We start from the raw sequence: 15,613 nt of genomic DNA on the forward strand, positions 1-15,613 counted from the left end.
CACCAGGGTCCGAAAGCCTCTGGCAGGCACGCGTCCAGGCATGGGTGGGTAGAGGAAATCTACCAGGTGCCCTTGTACCCACCGGCAGTGACTTCAGCCGATGACCCCGGGTCCTCGACCTGCTGGAGTCACTCCATGTGGGTGGAGGAGCAGGGGCTGCCCGGCCCCCTGAGGGTCCAGGGGCGAAGGGGGAAGGGCCCCTGGGTTCAACACCAACGTGTGCCACTATTGACCCCGCAGAGCGCCAGGCCCCGAGTGGTTCTGTCTGACTTCTGATTCGCTCCCTGGCAGCCCAGCTGAATGTCCCCATTTTACGGGCGAGGAAACAAGGGCCTAGGGCCCACGCTCTGACATGGCCTCACTCTCCCTGGAGCTCGGGGCCTTTTCTCTCCAAACCATCTGGCCAGTGACTGGTGTCTGGGCCCGGCCCAGGTCTCCCCAGCGATTACTTAGAGACGGGGCCAGCTGACGCTGCCTCTACTCCATTTTACCCATAAAAACAAAGCTCCTTACTTAAGAACAGAGTGTAGGTTCACTAACCATGGGACTTACGTAAAAAACCACACACTGGGCAAGAGGTAAGGGGTCCCTCCAGGGGACACCTGCTGGCTCTGATATCTCTTCAGTCCAGGAGCAGCTTCCGTTCATCCAGACCTGGCAGCAGCTCTGTCTATATGCTTTGCCAGGGCCGGGAGAGGGCTGGACAGAACACGGCGCTAAACCCTGCTAGTAACCAACTACACGCAGCTATGACTGCTATGCACTCGGCACCGGCTGTGCAGCCCCACTGCTCTGAACGCTCATCAGGAATTCATTCCTTTAACCCAAGACGGTGGCGATGAGGAAGCAGAGGCATAGAAGCCCCCAGTCCCACACCCAGCTTTCAACAAGAGGCCCCTTGGGTCAGGGTTACAGCTTCCAGAGTGTTCTGAGCAGTGTAGGTTCAGGGAAGCAGCTCCCCTTTACCCAAGGCTGCTGGGCTCTGAGTGGCCCCCACAGTGCGGGTGCAGAAGCCTGGGGAGTCTCACACAGACAGCAGTGTGGCTGCAAGCCTGCTCCTTCTTACCTGCTCCCCAGGGCTCCTGGCAGACCCTGCCTCCCTTTCCCTACAGGACATGAGCTTCTGCAGCTGAGCTGCCTGCCCCATCCTCATCCCCGACCATTTCCCGACTTGGACGAGCGTAGGACCTGGGCTTTTCCTCTGCTCCCTGAAACTCTGCAGTGAGACTAGGGAGGGAGGAGCCGCTCAGTTGCTCCTAGCCCCAGATGTCATGGAGGAGCCTGGTCTGAGGGGGGACTGGTCCCCTTGGGCCAGAGGAAGGACCTCACCCACAGCAGAAGGTCTCTCTGAAACCTGCTCCTCCAAGCCGCCACCCCAAGCCCCGTGGGCAGGGGCCTCCCCAGGGTCTCCCAGCACAGGCTCTGCCCATGGTGCCAATGCATCCCAGGCTTCAGGCCTCCCCGGGGCCGGGCAGCTGGCAGATGACACAGGGTACCCACAGAGCCTCTTCCTCTCTCCACAGCCAGCCCCGGTGGCATCCTGGTCATGAAGTCCTGCTCCCCGACGTGCCCCAACAGCACTGTGTCCTCCGACGGCTGCGCCCTCTCTGTGTCCTGCTGCCAGGGTAGCCAGTGCAACCACAGCACAGCTGCAGGCCTGGTGGGCAGCCCCGGGACCCTGTGGGCCAGCATCGCAGCCAGCCTGCTGTGGGCCCTGCTCTGGGCAGCCTGCTGAAGCCCTGTGCCTGGAGCTGTCAGCACGGGTCCCCTGCAGCCTAACCAGCTCCCACACACCCCACCTGGGGCAGCAGGGTCCTAGTCTCAGCTGCCAAGCCCCCTCCCTCCTTTGCCCAGGCCACACCCAGCCCCTCCCTGGCCCTGGAGAGAGATGAAGGACCCCACCCCCTTGGGCTCCTGCCTTGGTGAGGGAGCTCTACCCCTGAGTCAGGGAATCGCTGATGGGATGCCTCAGAGGGGACGCCTGCTTCAAGACCAACACCTGCAGGATCCTTTGCTGGGGTCCTGGGACCCCTGGCCGGCTGCGAGTGGGAAGAGCCCCCCAGTTCTCTCCAGCAGCCTCCATCACGATTTCAGAGGCTAGGGGTTGAGGGACTTGAGCCGGGGATTTCTCTCCGTCTCCCATGCTCAGCCTGACAGAACTCCTGTGCATGTAGCCGTCAGACCCTTTGGGCCTCCTCTTCTGCCCACAGTGGCCCTGGAAGAAAGGACACAGCTCAGGGGTTCAGGCATTGCATCCCTCTGGCTCTATCCTCTCTGCCAGCCACCCAGTTCTCACCCCATCCCTCCTTCCCTTCATTCGTCCCTCCCTCCATCCATCACAAACCTGCCCGGGTATCCTTGTGGCAGATACCCTGAGGCGGGGCCTGTCCCCAGGGCTCTCACTGGGGGCTCAGTCTGCTGGTCAGTGTCCCCAGCCCAGAGACCCATCAGGTGAACACTGGCCTTTTAAACGGTCCCCTGGCTGCGCAGTGTCGGGCGTGGGCAAGTCACCTCGGGGCTCAGTGTCAGGCACCGGAACTGGGGGTGTCCATTCTCACTGGGTGCGGGGGGATCGTCCTGGCCCTCCAGGCAGCGACACCTGCCAGCCCACCTCAAAATAAAGCTGTGAGCTCTGCCAGTCCTCATTCTCAGAGATGCCGGGTCCAGGGGCTATTTCTTGTCCCTAGTCAACTGCGCCCTGGGAAAAGGGAAGGGCCCCTGCAATTAGAGGTGGGCGGGGCCGCTTTACAGAGGGGAGGGTGGAATTCCTGGTGTCGAGGTTCAGGTGTGGGAGAAATGCTTGTGCCTTGTTACCTGGGAATCCTGAGTCCACACTGAGCCCTGCTCGACCATTGAGGCAGAAACATACTTGCAGTCGGTCCCAAGAGGAGGGGTTACCTGGGGTCCTCTGGGAAGCCCTTCTGACCTTGGTGTCCCTTGTCTGTGTAGTCCCACCACAGGCCCACATCCTGTGTGCTTGGTCCTCAGCCCTGCAGGGCGCCCCCACACCCCCGCAGCCCTACATCTCTGGTGGGGGCACAGGACTCCTTCGACCACCCCGGACAGGTTTCTCAAGGCCATGTCTCCTCCCGGAAATATTCTAGGGTGGCAAGGCCAGAGCCACCCCCTGCCCAGGGCTTGGCTATGGGGACAGATGCAGGGCCCTTCCTCGGGAAGCCACCCGGGTCCCAGCGCCCACAGGGTTCTCATGGTTTCTCTGCTCCCGTGGCCTGCGAGGCCCTTCCCTGGCCCAGAGGCCTCCTCTGTCCAGGTCTTGAGCCCTTTCAAGCTTGGAAGCCAGGAAGAGATGTCCTTTCCCTTCCCTGACTTCTTTATCCTTTGCCTCCCTTCTCCAGGTGATGGGCACAAACTTCCAGGCCAGATGAGTGACAGTGGGCCTCCGGCCTGGCAGAGCCGGCTCCCACTGCCCAGGCACCTGAGCCAGGAGCCATCGTGCCGGCTGGGAACCTCCCTAGGCAGGTGTTTGCCTCCTCTCTGGGAATCTGAGAGGGCAGGTGTGCAGGCCAGATGCCCAGCCTCCCCTGTGGCCCTCAGCTTCAGCTCTCCACACCTGCCAGCCTCCAGGCAGTGAGCCAGGCAGGATGTTCCCACAGCCGCCCTAGCCCGGGGCTGCCGCCTGCCACTGGACTCTCGTTCCAGAAGGAGGAAGGCCTCCCAGCAGCGCCCTCGGCCTGCCCAGTGCTTCCTCTCAGGCTCCCGGGGCCGCTGCCCCATCTCGGTGCCCCCACCCAGCCTGCCACTGGTCTCCCAAGCCTGCGCCTGTGCTGAAGCAGCACTCTGCAGGAAGCACCCAGGAGCAGGGAGCTCGGGTCAGCGGGAGAAGCTCCAGAAGCTCCTGCTCCCTGAGCGGGCTTCTTCCCCGTTATCGCACCTTGAGCTGTCTGGAGGCCAGGAGAGGGCCTAGCGGGTTGAGGGGACCTGAGCGAACCCCCTGGGAACCAGGCTGTCAGGATTTCCGCAGGCCCCGGCCCGCTGGGCTCTAGGGATCCACGGGGAGGTTGGTGTGGGGTCAGGTGCTCTCAGCCATCCTGAGAGTAAAGTTGGAGTTTTCTTTTCTCAAGGAAGGTGGGAATCCTGACTCTAGCCTGAAGAGCCTTCCCAGGGAGCCTGACTCAGGAGGGCTCAGCCCTCAGGGCAGGCCCCACCCTTGCAAGTCCCAACAGAAAGCACATCTGATGCCGCCCAGCAGCCCCCGGCCTCCGCCTGCAGGAGCCTCTGTGTCCGGAAGCCAGGCACAGCAAGGAGGCTGTTTCCACAGGAAGCGGACCAACCCACTCGCCACAGGGGAAGAGCTGGCGCACAGGGAGCCCCACTCCTGAATGGCGAGTGCTCAGCAGGACCCCCGGGCTCTCCGGCTTCCACATCACTAAGTCAGCAGCCTGGAGGGCACCTCCGGCACACCAGGCATCACGGCTGTCAGACGCCACGGTGACAGACCGTCCCTGCCCTCGAGTGGGCAGGTGAGAGTGGGCACAGCAGGCAAAGTGACAAGCTCACGTGGGCTGCAGCGCCTGGCCAAGGTGTGAGGAAGGCAGGAGGGCAGGAAGGACAGGCCTCAGGGGCCGTGGCTGGGGCCCTCTGGAAGGCGCCAGTGTCTCTGACAATGGGGTCAATGTGCAAAGGCCTGGAGATAGGAAAGGGTTTGATGGCCTGACAGGAGACCTGGGCACCAAGAGAGAAAGGGGTACCCGGCCCCCCGAGATGGACAGAGCACACAGCCAGCCCAGTCAGGGCCCAGAGGCAGGACAGGGAGGCTGAGAATGCGGGGAGCACTGAGGGGGTCTCCAGGGGAGGGACTGCATCCAACCCCAGTGCAGGGTGAGGGGCGGGACCGCAGGGCGGGGACCGCAGGGTGGGGCGGGGCAGGCAGAGGCAGGCACAGCCCCCAGCCAGAAGAAGGCAGGGCCAGACTGGGGCCAAGGGAGGGGCAGAGGGAGGATAGAGATGCAGGCCTCTGGCAGCCCTTGCATGGCTGCTGCCGGTTTGAGGAGGAGCAGTTTGGTGGAGAGCTGGGGCTGAATGGGTTGGAATGAGTTACCCCTGAAATGCCCGACGGAGGTCTGGGTCAGGGAGGAGAGGTCACTAGGCTCAGCAGGGCTCAGGCTGAGATGTGCAGGGCAGTGGAACCCAGAGCCAGCATTGTGGTTAGATCCTGCTGTCAGCGGGGCCAGCTCTGAAATGAAGGTGGATGCGGCTTTCTCAGGTCCCTTCAGTGCCGACCTGGCTCCTTGTGACCTGGGCAGGCAGTCAGAGCTGCTCCTCTGTCCTGGGCACAGCTGCATAGGCTCAGGGGCTCCTGGGCCTCCATGCTCCTTCCACTCAGCATCTCCTGCTCCCCAAGGACCCACCCACTTCCCTTCTTACGTAACACCCTCTTGATCCCTTAAGTCCCTGGGGTCCTGGTGAGTTCCCTGGCAGGGCCTGGCATGGGCCTCTCTTCCCTCCCCTGGAGGCCTGGCCCGGTACCCAGTGAGGACTGCAGCAACACACACATCTCCTGCAGGGACAGCGCACCCCAGGCCCTGTCCAGGACCCAGCATCCAAGTGGGGTCCTCAGGGCTCCCAGGCTAAGCAGGGAGCAGCCATGCTGGGCCGCTCCAGCCTCAAGGCTCAGCCATCACCTGATCTCAGGAGGAGCAAAGACAAGTCTCCTCCACCCAGGTCATGTGGGGACAGCTCACACGGCCCTGTGGAGGTGCTGGTGCCAGTGACAGACTGAAGACAGGGCATGCAGTGCATGGAAGATAGTTCTTTCCTTCTTAAGGCCTGGGATCCATGATGTCCCCCCAAGTGATCCTGTAACCTTTAAAAAGCATGTGTCTACAGTCTGGGTGTTGCCGGCCCCAGAGCTGCCATGACCTACTGCAGACCGAAGGGTCTCAGAACCCTTGCCATGGTGGACTCCATGGCCTTTGAGAATTACCGTTTTTTCAGGGGCAGGTGTGGGTGAATACAAAAGGAAGAGCGGGTAGAGAGACAGAGAGACATCATTGTAACTAACGCCTAGAGGACACATAAGTGGTATAAGGGCAGTGCCCACTGGTGGGAACACTGAACTAGGGACAGTCCCTGGAGGGACAAAGCCACTGCAGACCACCAAGTAACCCTTGCCTGAGAAGCACAGAAGGCTGGTCCGAGGTCTTGCTAGGACTTCCTGTGAGGGAGCTTGTCAGCACTGACTCATGGTGGGGAGTGCTTTGGTGGAATAGGAACTCCTACACGGCAAGGGAGGACCACAGGCAGGTAAGAAGAAGAATGCCTGTCCTGAGGACAGGAGAGCAGGAGTGAAACAGCCCACCTACCAGGAGACCCTCTGGAAGGATGCACTCAATATCTTGGGAATTTTCCTTATGACTAAGGGAAAGGTCACACTGTGCCATCAGCACTAAATTCATCCCATGTCCTCCTAGGTGGTCAAAATGTCTGACCCACTTGTCCAGAGAAGGCAGGATGGATGGAGGATTAATGAATGGATGGCTGAATGGAGGATGGATGGAATATGGATGGATGAGTGGGTGAATGGATGGATGAAGGATAGATACAGGATGGATGAACAGAGAATGAATGGATGAATGGATGGATCAATGGAGGATGAATGATGGCTGGATGGATGATGGATGGATGATTAGATGGACAGATGGATGAGAAATGGATGGAGGACAGATGGGTCAGTGGGTGAATGGATGGAGGATGGATGATGGGTGAATGGAAGATGGATGAATGAGTAGATGGATGGAAGGAAGATGGAGAATGGATAGATGAAGGATGGATGGAAGGAGGATGGATGGATGGAAGGTGGACTGATGAGTGGATGGATGGATGGATGATGGATGGATGGGTGGACAAATGGTAGATTGATGGATGACTAGATGGATGGAGAATAGATGATGAGTGGATGGAGAATGGATGGATGGATGATGAATGGATGGAGGACAGATGGGTGATTGGGTGGATGGATGGAGGATGGATGAAGGGTGAATGGAAGATGAATGGATGAGAAGATGGATGGATGGAGGCTGGATGGATGGAAGGTGGACGGATGAGTGAATGGATGGATGGGTGGACAGATGGTAGACTGATTGCTGGATGAGGGATGAATAGATGGATGGACAATAGGAAAATGAATGGATGGATAGGTGGGTGGGTGTATGAGTGGAGAATGAGTGGGCAGATGGTAGATGGATGGATGGATGAAGGATAGAGGATGGATGAGCGCGTAGGTATTGGGAGAGAATGAAGGCAGGGGATTGAGGGAGGAAAGTGAGGTGAGTCCTGTGTTCACCCCCTTGAACCTACCTCATGGAGCTAAGGGTTGGCAGCCACAAGTTCCAGGCCACAACAGGAAGTAGACTGAGCTGTGGCCTAGCAGAGGGGAGAATCCAGTAGTGCAGCATTAACACAAACCTCTGACCTTCCTTAGAACCCTGGTGGGAGCATGTCCTAATGTGTGAAAATAACCCCCATCCAGAGAATCAGTGACCTGATTCTCATCCAGGTTCCCTGGGTCTTGCAATTCTAGGGTTCTGTGTTCTGCAAGCCCATGCTAAGAGCCTGCAGTCTTGGAACTCTGAGGTCCTCACAGTTGTTAGTGCTGTGGTTCTGTGGCTCCATGGCTGCACTCCTCTGCAAACTCTCTCCCCTACCTCAGGATGGACACCGTTCACACCCTGAGGGATTCTCCCTCGTTGCCCAGACTTTGGCGCCTGGGCACCCTTGACTAGCCCCCTGAATGCCAGTGCCTCACAGGAATCGTGCTGGTCCTAGGTGCTGCAATGGTGCCTCTCCCAGGGAAGGCGCCAGCCCACCTGTGGGCACCACCAGCCAGGCCTGAGAACAGGTTTGTTTCTCTTGGGTCTTAGGAACCTGGGGCCCCAGTCCAGCCCTTGCTGGGAACAAGCCGTGCCCCAAGGTGGAAGGGTTTCTCCATCCATGAAACTATTCCCTAGATTGCCACCCTGGCAGTGCAGGAAAGAGAGACCCGGCAAGGACGAGGGGCCTGTGTGGAGGAGCAGAGCTGGCCTCCAGCCCTGGCCCCTGGCCTGGCCCATGGACACCAGGCGTACCCTGGAAGGGGTGGCTGGTAGCCGGGGTCCCAGGGAGGGACCTAAGACTGGGGCAGGGCCAGGCATGACCCTGGGAAGCAGGTGAAAAAGACCTTTCCTGGGACTGTGGCTCCGTGTGTAAAGGTGACTCCAGCACTAGAGGGAGGAGTGGGGAGGCCTGGGTGTGAGGGAAGGGCCCGGGCCCAGAGGCCCAGCCTAGCTGTGGCTCCCGCTTGCTGGGTGATGCCGGGCAAGGCCGGGCCCTTGCTGCCCATGTGAGGCCCCAATTGTGCAGGTGAGGGGCTGAGAGGAGCAGGGCAGCCTCTAAAAAGACACCACACACTCAGCTGCTTAGCTCGGGGCAGCCACCTGCCCCTGCAGGGGAAAGAGGCAGTAAAGGGGCCTGTCACCTGGGCCCCAGTGCCCTTGCCCGACACCCACCTGCTTACCAGGTGATGGCCACACACCCTTCCCTGCTTAGACAGCTCCACCCAGGTTGGTTCTCTCTCGGCCTCTCGGCCTCTGCATCGTGACGTCCCTGCTGTGGGTCCTACAGAGCCAGCAATTGTCTGTTTCCACTCCCCACTGGTCTTCAGGCCCTGGGACCTGGGCCCTGTCTGTCTCCTCTCTTGGTCTCTGTTACACCCAAAGTGCCTTGCATATGGCTGCTCTTTATAAATTGTTGAAGAAGGAATGAATGAATGAGTGAATGAATGAATGAATGAGTGAATGAATGAAGGAAGGAAGGAAGGAAGGAAGGAAGTACCTCAAGGCAGAGGGATGCATTTTGGAGCCCCTGAGGTGTGGCTGGGATTCTGGCTTGCCCAGGTGGCAGTCTGAGGGTGAAGAAGCCCCTCCCGTGCTCTGGAGCTTCCCAGCTCCTCCAGCCCAGGCATCTCCTCCAGCCCAGGCATCTCCTCCAGCCCGGGGCCCCGCCTTGTCCACCGGGCACCTATTCAGCCAGGACAGGGCCCAGAGCTGGGCTGGTGGAAGCCTGGAGTACCATGCTGTGCAGCCCTGAGCCAGGTGCTTCCCTCTCTGAGCCGCCACACCCTTGTGTGATCCTAGGGGCCCAGCACAAGGTAGAGGGGGCAGAAGGTTGGGGAAGGGGCATGAGCAAGGAACTTCTGCTCCAGACAGAGGCCTGGGCTTGTCCCCGTGCTGGGCTTCTCCCTGTGCCGGGTTTCCTGGTTCAGGGAGCCGCAGGCAAGGCTAAGGGGGCGGGGCAGTGGTTTTCCCTGCCCCAAGCCCCTTCATCGCCTCTCCCAGGTGTTATTTCTGCTGCTAACACCCTGATGGTACCAACCAGGCCCAGGGCCCCAGCTCCAGGGGCTGAGTAGGAGGGGTGGAGTGGAGAGGGCCCAGGCTCTAGAGAATAGAGGAGGGAGGAGGGGGGAAAGGCTGGTGGTGATAGTGAGAAGTGCTTGAGACCCCACCAGGTTCTGCCCCACTCAGGGGGCATCCCAGCACCTGCCTGGCACTCTCTGACCCTCACTTCCTCACCAGTGAACAAGCTCTGGGCAGGGACTGTCATGAGGGGCCACAATGGCTCCTCTCCCCATTCCATTCCCTGGCTCTGAGGATCTAGTCAGGTCACTGCCTACAGGAAGCCCTCCCTGACTGCACTGTCCCCATAAGCTCAGCTGTCCAAGAGCTCCTGGCGTCAGAATCACCCACTTTCTCCTGAGAGTAAACTGTGTGTAGGGCTGTTCTTCCTGCTTTTGCTAGGACCACCCGGGATGGGAGGCTCGTCCTCGTGGGCAGCCCCGCCAGGCCACCTGACATCCTGGACCCTCCAGCACCACCAGGCCCAACAGGAATTCCAAACCTGTTCTTCCAGCAGCTCTCATGTCCCTGGCCACAGTGACTCACCCCTCCCCACCTGCCATGCCCACCGAGTCACCACCCTGTCACCACACCCTGAGCTCTGCTTCCCAAGGCCCCGGGAAGCAGCTTCCCCAAAGCTGCCCATACCTCTCGCTGTGCCCCATGGACACACGGCCTTGGAGCTGGAGGAAACCTCCTCCCTCCGGGTGGGGGCGTGGACCTCTGGGTCACCTGCCTTGTCAAGTGAGACTCCACGCGTCCCCATCAAGCCCCAGCCAGGACCAGACACCGGATGCAAATGTGGGGCTGCCCCAGGGGGCTCCTGCCTGCACCCTCCTGGTTTCCAAAGGCACCACCAGACAACCCTCCTGTAGGTGGATCCTCCAGGCTCCAGCACTGCGTCAGGGCGAGTCCGGCCAGGAGCATTCTCAGGAGACATTTGCTGGGATCCCCGGCATCCGTGACGTGGGGCTCAGCAAGGGAGAGATGCCGGGAGGAAGGGCCAAAGGGTCTGTCTCAAGCCCAGGCCTGACTGGCCCCGGTACCCATGGTGCTCCCAAGAGCCTCAGCCCAGCCCAGGACCACCCTCCCTGGAACCGGCCCTGCCCTGCCCTGGCCCTGTTGTTGTTGGTTCATCAGCCACGTGGCAGCAGCGGAAGTTGGGCCCAGGGCTGACCTCCTTCTGTGCCCCCGCTCCCACTCACCATCCGCCTGGCCAGGGCAGGGGCAAAGCACGTCTGTGGGTCCCTCCACACCACCAGGTGGGTGCTGCCCAGCACAGGCGAGCGGCAGAGCGGGCTGGGCCAAGCAGGTGGGTGGGGGCCCCGAGAGGTGGGCTCCTGCGCTAGGTGACAGGTGCTCAGGACCCCGTCTCCAGGGAAAGAAAGTCCCTCCTGTGAGAGTAAAGAGGTGAAGGTAGGGACTGGCCTCTACTCAACGGGCAGCAGACCAAGAACCTGCTTCGAGGCCCTGGGTTCTGGGGCCCAGCCCCAAGGAGTTCACGGTCTTGGAGAGACTGGAGCCAGGACACCTAGAGCAATAGTTGCAAAGTAGCCAGGATGGCGCTGCCCCCAATGTAGCAGGAGGGGCCCGGAGAGTGGGGGAAGGAATCCCACGGGGAGGGGTCCTGGGGCCCTGGAGGGTGGGAGGCAGGGCTGGTGGAGACCAGGAGGGCTCAGTCTCTCCCTGCACAACGCAGGATGGAGTTGCTGCCTCCACAGCCCGGGCCTCCCACCCACAGGGCTCCCCAGGCAACTTCGAGGGCCAGGTCCTCACAGTCCTCACCCTGTCCAGTGCTTACCTCTCTGCTGCCCCAGCTGCCCTCCCTGCCTCAGGGTGGCCTCTCCCTCTGCCTCACACACCCCATCAGCCCACAGCTGCCCCCAGCCCTGGCAGCTCAAGGACCTTCTGCGTCCCAGGCAGCAACCCTGAGCCCAGAGTCAGAAGGGCAGGACCAGCACCTGCTCTTCCTACCTCCCTGCCCTGGGCACCCACAGGCACCCACAGGGCACCTGGTACAGGCTGCAACTCTATTGAGGGAACTATGGGGGGAATGCAGGGACAAAGACACAGGATGGTGATGGTGGGGAGTGGGGGGGCGGGGTAGCGGGTGGCAGGTCAGAGACAAAGTGACCCAGGAACAGATGGCAGCATGAGAACAAGACCCACAGAGACAGAGAAGTGAAAGCGGGAGAGATGGAGGCACAGCAACAGCAACAGCAGGGCCAGGAAGCCACTGGGCCCCGTTGCGGCGGGCAGACCTCTGCCTAGGAGGGCAGCAGGGGCAGCGCCCAGCGACAGCCAGGCTGGTGGGCGTGGGCCAGGCAGGGCGGGGCAGGTTCCCATCCTGAGCTGAGGCTTGCACAGAGCCCTGCGGAATGCCGCTGGCTGGCGGACTGCCCACCCCCGCCCAGCCCGTGCCTATAAGGCCTCCACAGTGCAGGGGCCCCCACTGCTCCCAGACGACACCAGAGATGAGGACAGTCCTGCTGCTCCTCGCCATCCTGGCCGTGGCTACGGGGCCAGGTGAGGGGCTGGGTCAAGGGTACGGGCAGGTGGGCGGCTCTGGCCTGTGTGGTCACCAAATACTAGGAGCCTGGAGCTGATGACCTCTAGGCACAGAGAACCCCGACACCGTGGGTGCTAGACTCTTCAAATTTAAAACAACATGGAGCCCCAATCTTAAGGAGTGTCAGATTTACAACGTTTCAGATTTTGAGGATCTTAAAATTGATTCCTGGAGTCATGGACCCTGAGAGAGTGGAGCAGGGGATTGTCTTGAGATGCTTCTCACCGGGAGGGCAGCCATCTAGCCCCTGCCACCAGCCCCTCCCGGTCCCCAGGTCTGCCCCAGCACAACCCAGGACAGCCCAAAGGCCACCAAGCCCTTCCCGTTGTAGGCTCAGAGCAGCCAAGCTGGCTGCCCCTGGGGCCTTAGCTCAATCAGGCCCTCGGAAACATAGCCATCTCCTCCAGGGACAGCCCCAGGGGTGGGGACAACAGCTAGTGTCCTGCAGACTGCTCTTGGGAGTCACAGAGCTCCCTGAGGCCTTGGAGGAAAGGCCTGCAACACACCCCAGACAGGGCCGGGACAGGACGCCTCTTCCAAGCCGGCCCAGGCCGGAGCACATGTCCCCTGAGGCTGCATTCAGGACACAAGCCCCACCAGGGCTCAGGGTCCGGAGTTGGGGGCCTAGGGCAAGGGCAGCAGGGCCTCTGTTCAGGAGGGGTCTCTGCGGGTTGGGGAGTGGGCCCTGCTGAGTCACCAGGAGGCCTCTGTTGGGCCCGCTGAGCCCGACTCCCTCCCCGCCAGCCCTTGCCCTGCGCTGCCACGTGTGCACCAACTCCAGCAACTGCAAGCAGCCTCAGGTCTGCCCGGCTGGCTCTCGCTTCTGCAAGACCACAAACACAGGTGAGTAGCATCTGTCCAGGTGTCCCTGGGACTGGGGGGACCTCCCTGGCTGTTGTGGGTGCAGGCTGGGAGGTTGGCAGGGACTGGGGATCAGAGGCGGCTGCGGGCCTGACCACACTCACCTGTGCCCAGTGGAGCCTCTGAGGGGGAATCTGGTGAAGAAGGACTGTGCGGAGTCGTGCACACCCAGCTACACTCTGCAAGGCCAGGTCAGCAGCGGCACCGGCTCCATCCAGTGCTGCCAGGAGGACCTGTGCAATGAGAAGCTGCACAATGCTGCACCCACCCGCACCACCTTCGCCCACAGTGCCCTCAGCCTGGGGCTGGCCCTGGGCCTCCTGGTCCTCGTCTTAGCCCCCAGCCTGTGACCTCCCCCCAGGGACGGCCCCTCATGCCTTTCCTTCCCTTTCTCTGGAGAGTCCACACTCCTCTTCCCCAGCCACAATGGGTGTGCTGGGAGCCCCAGGCTGAGGGCTTCCCCGAAAGTCTGGGACCAGGTCCGGGTGGGCATGGAGTGCTGATGACTTGGAGCAGGTCCCACAATCCCACAGAGGATGGAGCCCCCCTAGAGAGGACGCAGCCCCAGCCGCATGGAGGGCGGGGACAGGAACCCTGTGGATCCCCGGATTTCACACTCCTTCTGTTTTGTTGCCGTGTATTTTTCTACTCAAATCTCTGCATGGAGATAAATGATTGAAACCAGTGTGGTTTGTCTGCGCTATTCTGGGACGGAGGAGGTCAGGGGCGGGCATCAGGCCACACAGGTCCCCTGAGCCTCCAGCACATGTCCCCTGGGCCAGTCGTGGAGCGATGCCTGAAATGGCACCATCCGTCCCCACCCTGGGAGGGCCGGCTGCTCAGATGCCTCCCCACTGCCCCAGAGGTGGAGGGTGTTCCTAGGGTGAGGCCTGAGTAGGAGCACAGGGCAGAGCGCTCGCAGGCCCCTCCCGCACACAGCACCTAGGGGAGAAGGGGCCCCTCACCCTTTCACCCTGGGTCGTGTCCCTGAGACCGGGGTTCAGGAGCCTCCAGAGAGGCCGGCTTGGGACACCCCAGGCCCGACCCGTGCTTCGGAGCCAAGTAGGCACTGACTACCTACAGCCATCGCCCAGGGCCAGGCCAGCTGCCCAGGGAAAGTCTAGCCACAGCCCAGGAAAAGTCCCATGGACCCTGTCCATGGGAACCCAGCAGCCCCTTGGCCAGACCTCACTCACCAGGGCGAAGTTAGACTGGGCGGGGAGCATGACGCAGGGAATACGGGCCAGGTGAGGTTGCCCAGAGGCAGGGAGGGTTCCGTGCCCACTGCCTGGGTTCTGGCTGCATTTCAGGGATGAGGTTGGGACATGGAGTGAGAAGAGGCCCCCAGCAGATGCCCCAGCAAGGAGCCCTTCTTCTGGAGAGGGCCAGAGGTTCCCGCAGGCTGACCCCACATCCCCGGCAGGTGAAGTCTCAGGCCTTACCCAGGTCAGAGCAGAGCTCTGCCTTCCCCTAGGCCAGCTCCCTTGCAAGCCTGGCCTGGAAATTTCATGGTGGCCGAGCCCCCTCCGGCCGCGGCCAAGAGACAGTGGTGTAGCGTGGGTGGCAGCTGGTGAGGGGTCAGTGGTGCTCCCCGGCCCTGGGTGCAGACCCTCGGCTGTTTGTCCAACACACCATGAGACCAGCACCATCACCACTCCATTTCCAGCCAAGGGCCTGTGGGCGAGTGGGGTGCTGGATGGTTACTGGAAGTGAATCATGATTTCGGGAGGCCTGCTCTTAACGCGTGTCCATCCTGCCTCCCCTGGGATCCAGGGCCACTGTGCAACCCCATCCTGGAGACAGTGAAGCTCACCCAGACCCAGCCAAGGCACCGCAACCCAGGACTGGGTCTAGGTGAGCTTCACTGGCTCCACATTGGGATCCCCCTTCTCCTCACCCAAGCCCCATCTCCCCTGGGTGGCCAGGTGGGTCACTCCTTGCCCTGAGAGACCTTAGGCAAAGCACTCCACCTCCAGGAGCCTCCATTTTCCTCCACTGGGCACCCACCTGGTGCAGCCAGCACCCCATATGCTGCCTGTGGCTGTAAATGGTGGCCCTGGCCTCGTGCAAACCCTCAGCCCTCCTCCCAGCCACTGCAGGGCTGCAGGCATTTCCTGTTTCCCCTTGTGCGCTCCCGGGGCCCCAGACCCTACTAGTTCTCCTGCCCTCAGCTGGAACTGGGGTAGTGATGGTGCTGGTCTCATGGTGCGTTGGACAAAGAGCTGAGTGCCTGCACCCAGGGCCGGGGAACACCACTGACCCCTCACCAGCTGCCACTCATGCCACCGTCTGCTGGCTGGGGCCGGAGGGGGCTTGGTCACCATGGAATTTCCAGGCCAGGCCTGCGAAGGAGCTGGCCTGGGGGAAGGCAGAGCTCTGCTCTGACTGGGTGAGGCCTGAGTCTTCACCTGCCCGGGACGTGGGGTCAGCCTGCGGGAACCTCTGGTCCTCTCCAGAAGGAGAAGGGCTCCTTGCTGGGGCATCTGCTGGGGCCTCTTCTCACTCCACGTCACAGCCTCATCCCCCAAATACAACCAGAACCCAGGCAGTGGGCACGGAACCCTCCCTGCCTCTGGGCGACCTCACCTGGCCCATATTCCCTGAGTCATGCTCCCCGCCCCCTCCAATCTAACTTCACCCTGGTGAGGTCTAGCCAACGGGGCTGCTGGGTTCCCATGGATGGGGGTCAGCCCAGGCAGTTGGACTTGCACTGGGCAGTGGCTGTGGGTAGTCAGCTCCCACATGGCTCCAAGGCTGGGGTTGGGCCTGGGGTGTTCCAAGCCGGCCTTTCTGG

At 61.4% G+C, this 15,613-nt stretch overlaps 1 protein-coding gene across 1 annotated transcript; it reads left to right on the forward strand.

Moving 5' to 3' along the window:
• Positions 1-11,793: 11,793 nt before the first annotated feature.
• On the forward strand, positions 11,794-13,504 carry LY6D (lymphocyte antigen 6 complex, locus D). Its single transcript, XM_011938106.1, has 3 exons — positions 11,794-11,915; positions 12,703-12,801; positions 12,934-13,504. Exons 1-3 carry the CDS (start codon positions 11,864-11,866, stop codon positions 13,167-13,169), a joined length of 387 nt encoding a protein of 128 aa, XP_011793496.1. The 5' UTR covers positions 11,794-11,863; the 3' UTR covers positions 13,170-13,504.
• Positions 13,505-15,613: the final 2,109 nt, after the last annotated feature.

This window comes from Colobus angolensis, unplaced genomic scaffold (genome assembly GCF_000951035.1).
Source record: "Colobus angolensis palliatus isolate OR3802 unplaced genomic scaffold, Cang.pa_1.0 Scaffold17, whole genome shotgun sequence".
Lineage (NCBI taxonomy): Eukaryota > Metazoa > Chordata > Mammalia > Primates > Cercopithecidae > Colobus > Colobus angolensis.

Bases quoted from the DNA above. Each gene is read 5' to 3' on its own strand.
- LY6D (XM_011938106.1), top strand. From the start codon at position 11,864: ATGAGGACAGTCCTGCTGCTCCTCGCCATCCTGGCCGTGGCTACGGGG. The intron at 11,916-12,702 runs GTGAGGGGCTGG...CCTCCCCGCCAG, and splicing joins GGCCGTGGCTACGGGGCCAG to CCCTTGCCCTGCGCTGCCAC. The intron at 12,802-12,933 runs GTGAGTAGCATC...ACCTGTGCCCAG, and splicing joins CTGCAAGACCACAAACACAG to TGGAGCCTCTGAGGGGGAAT.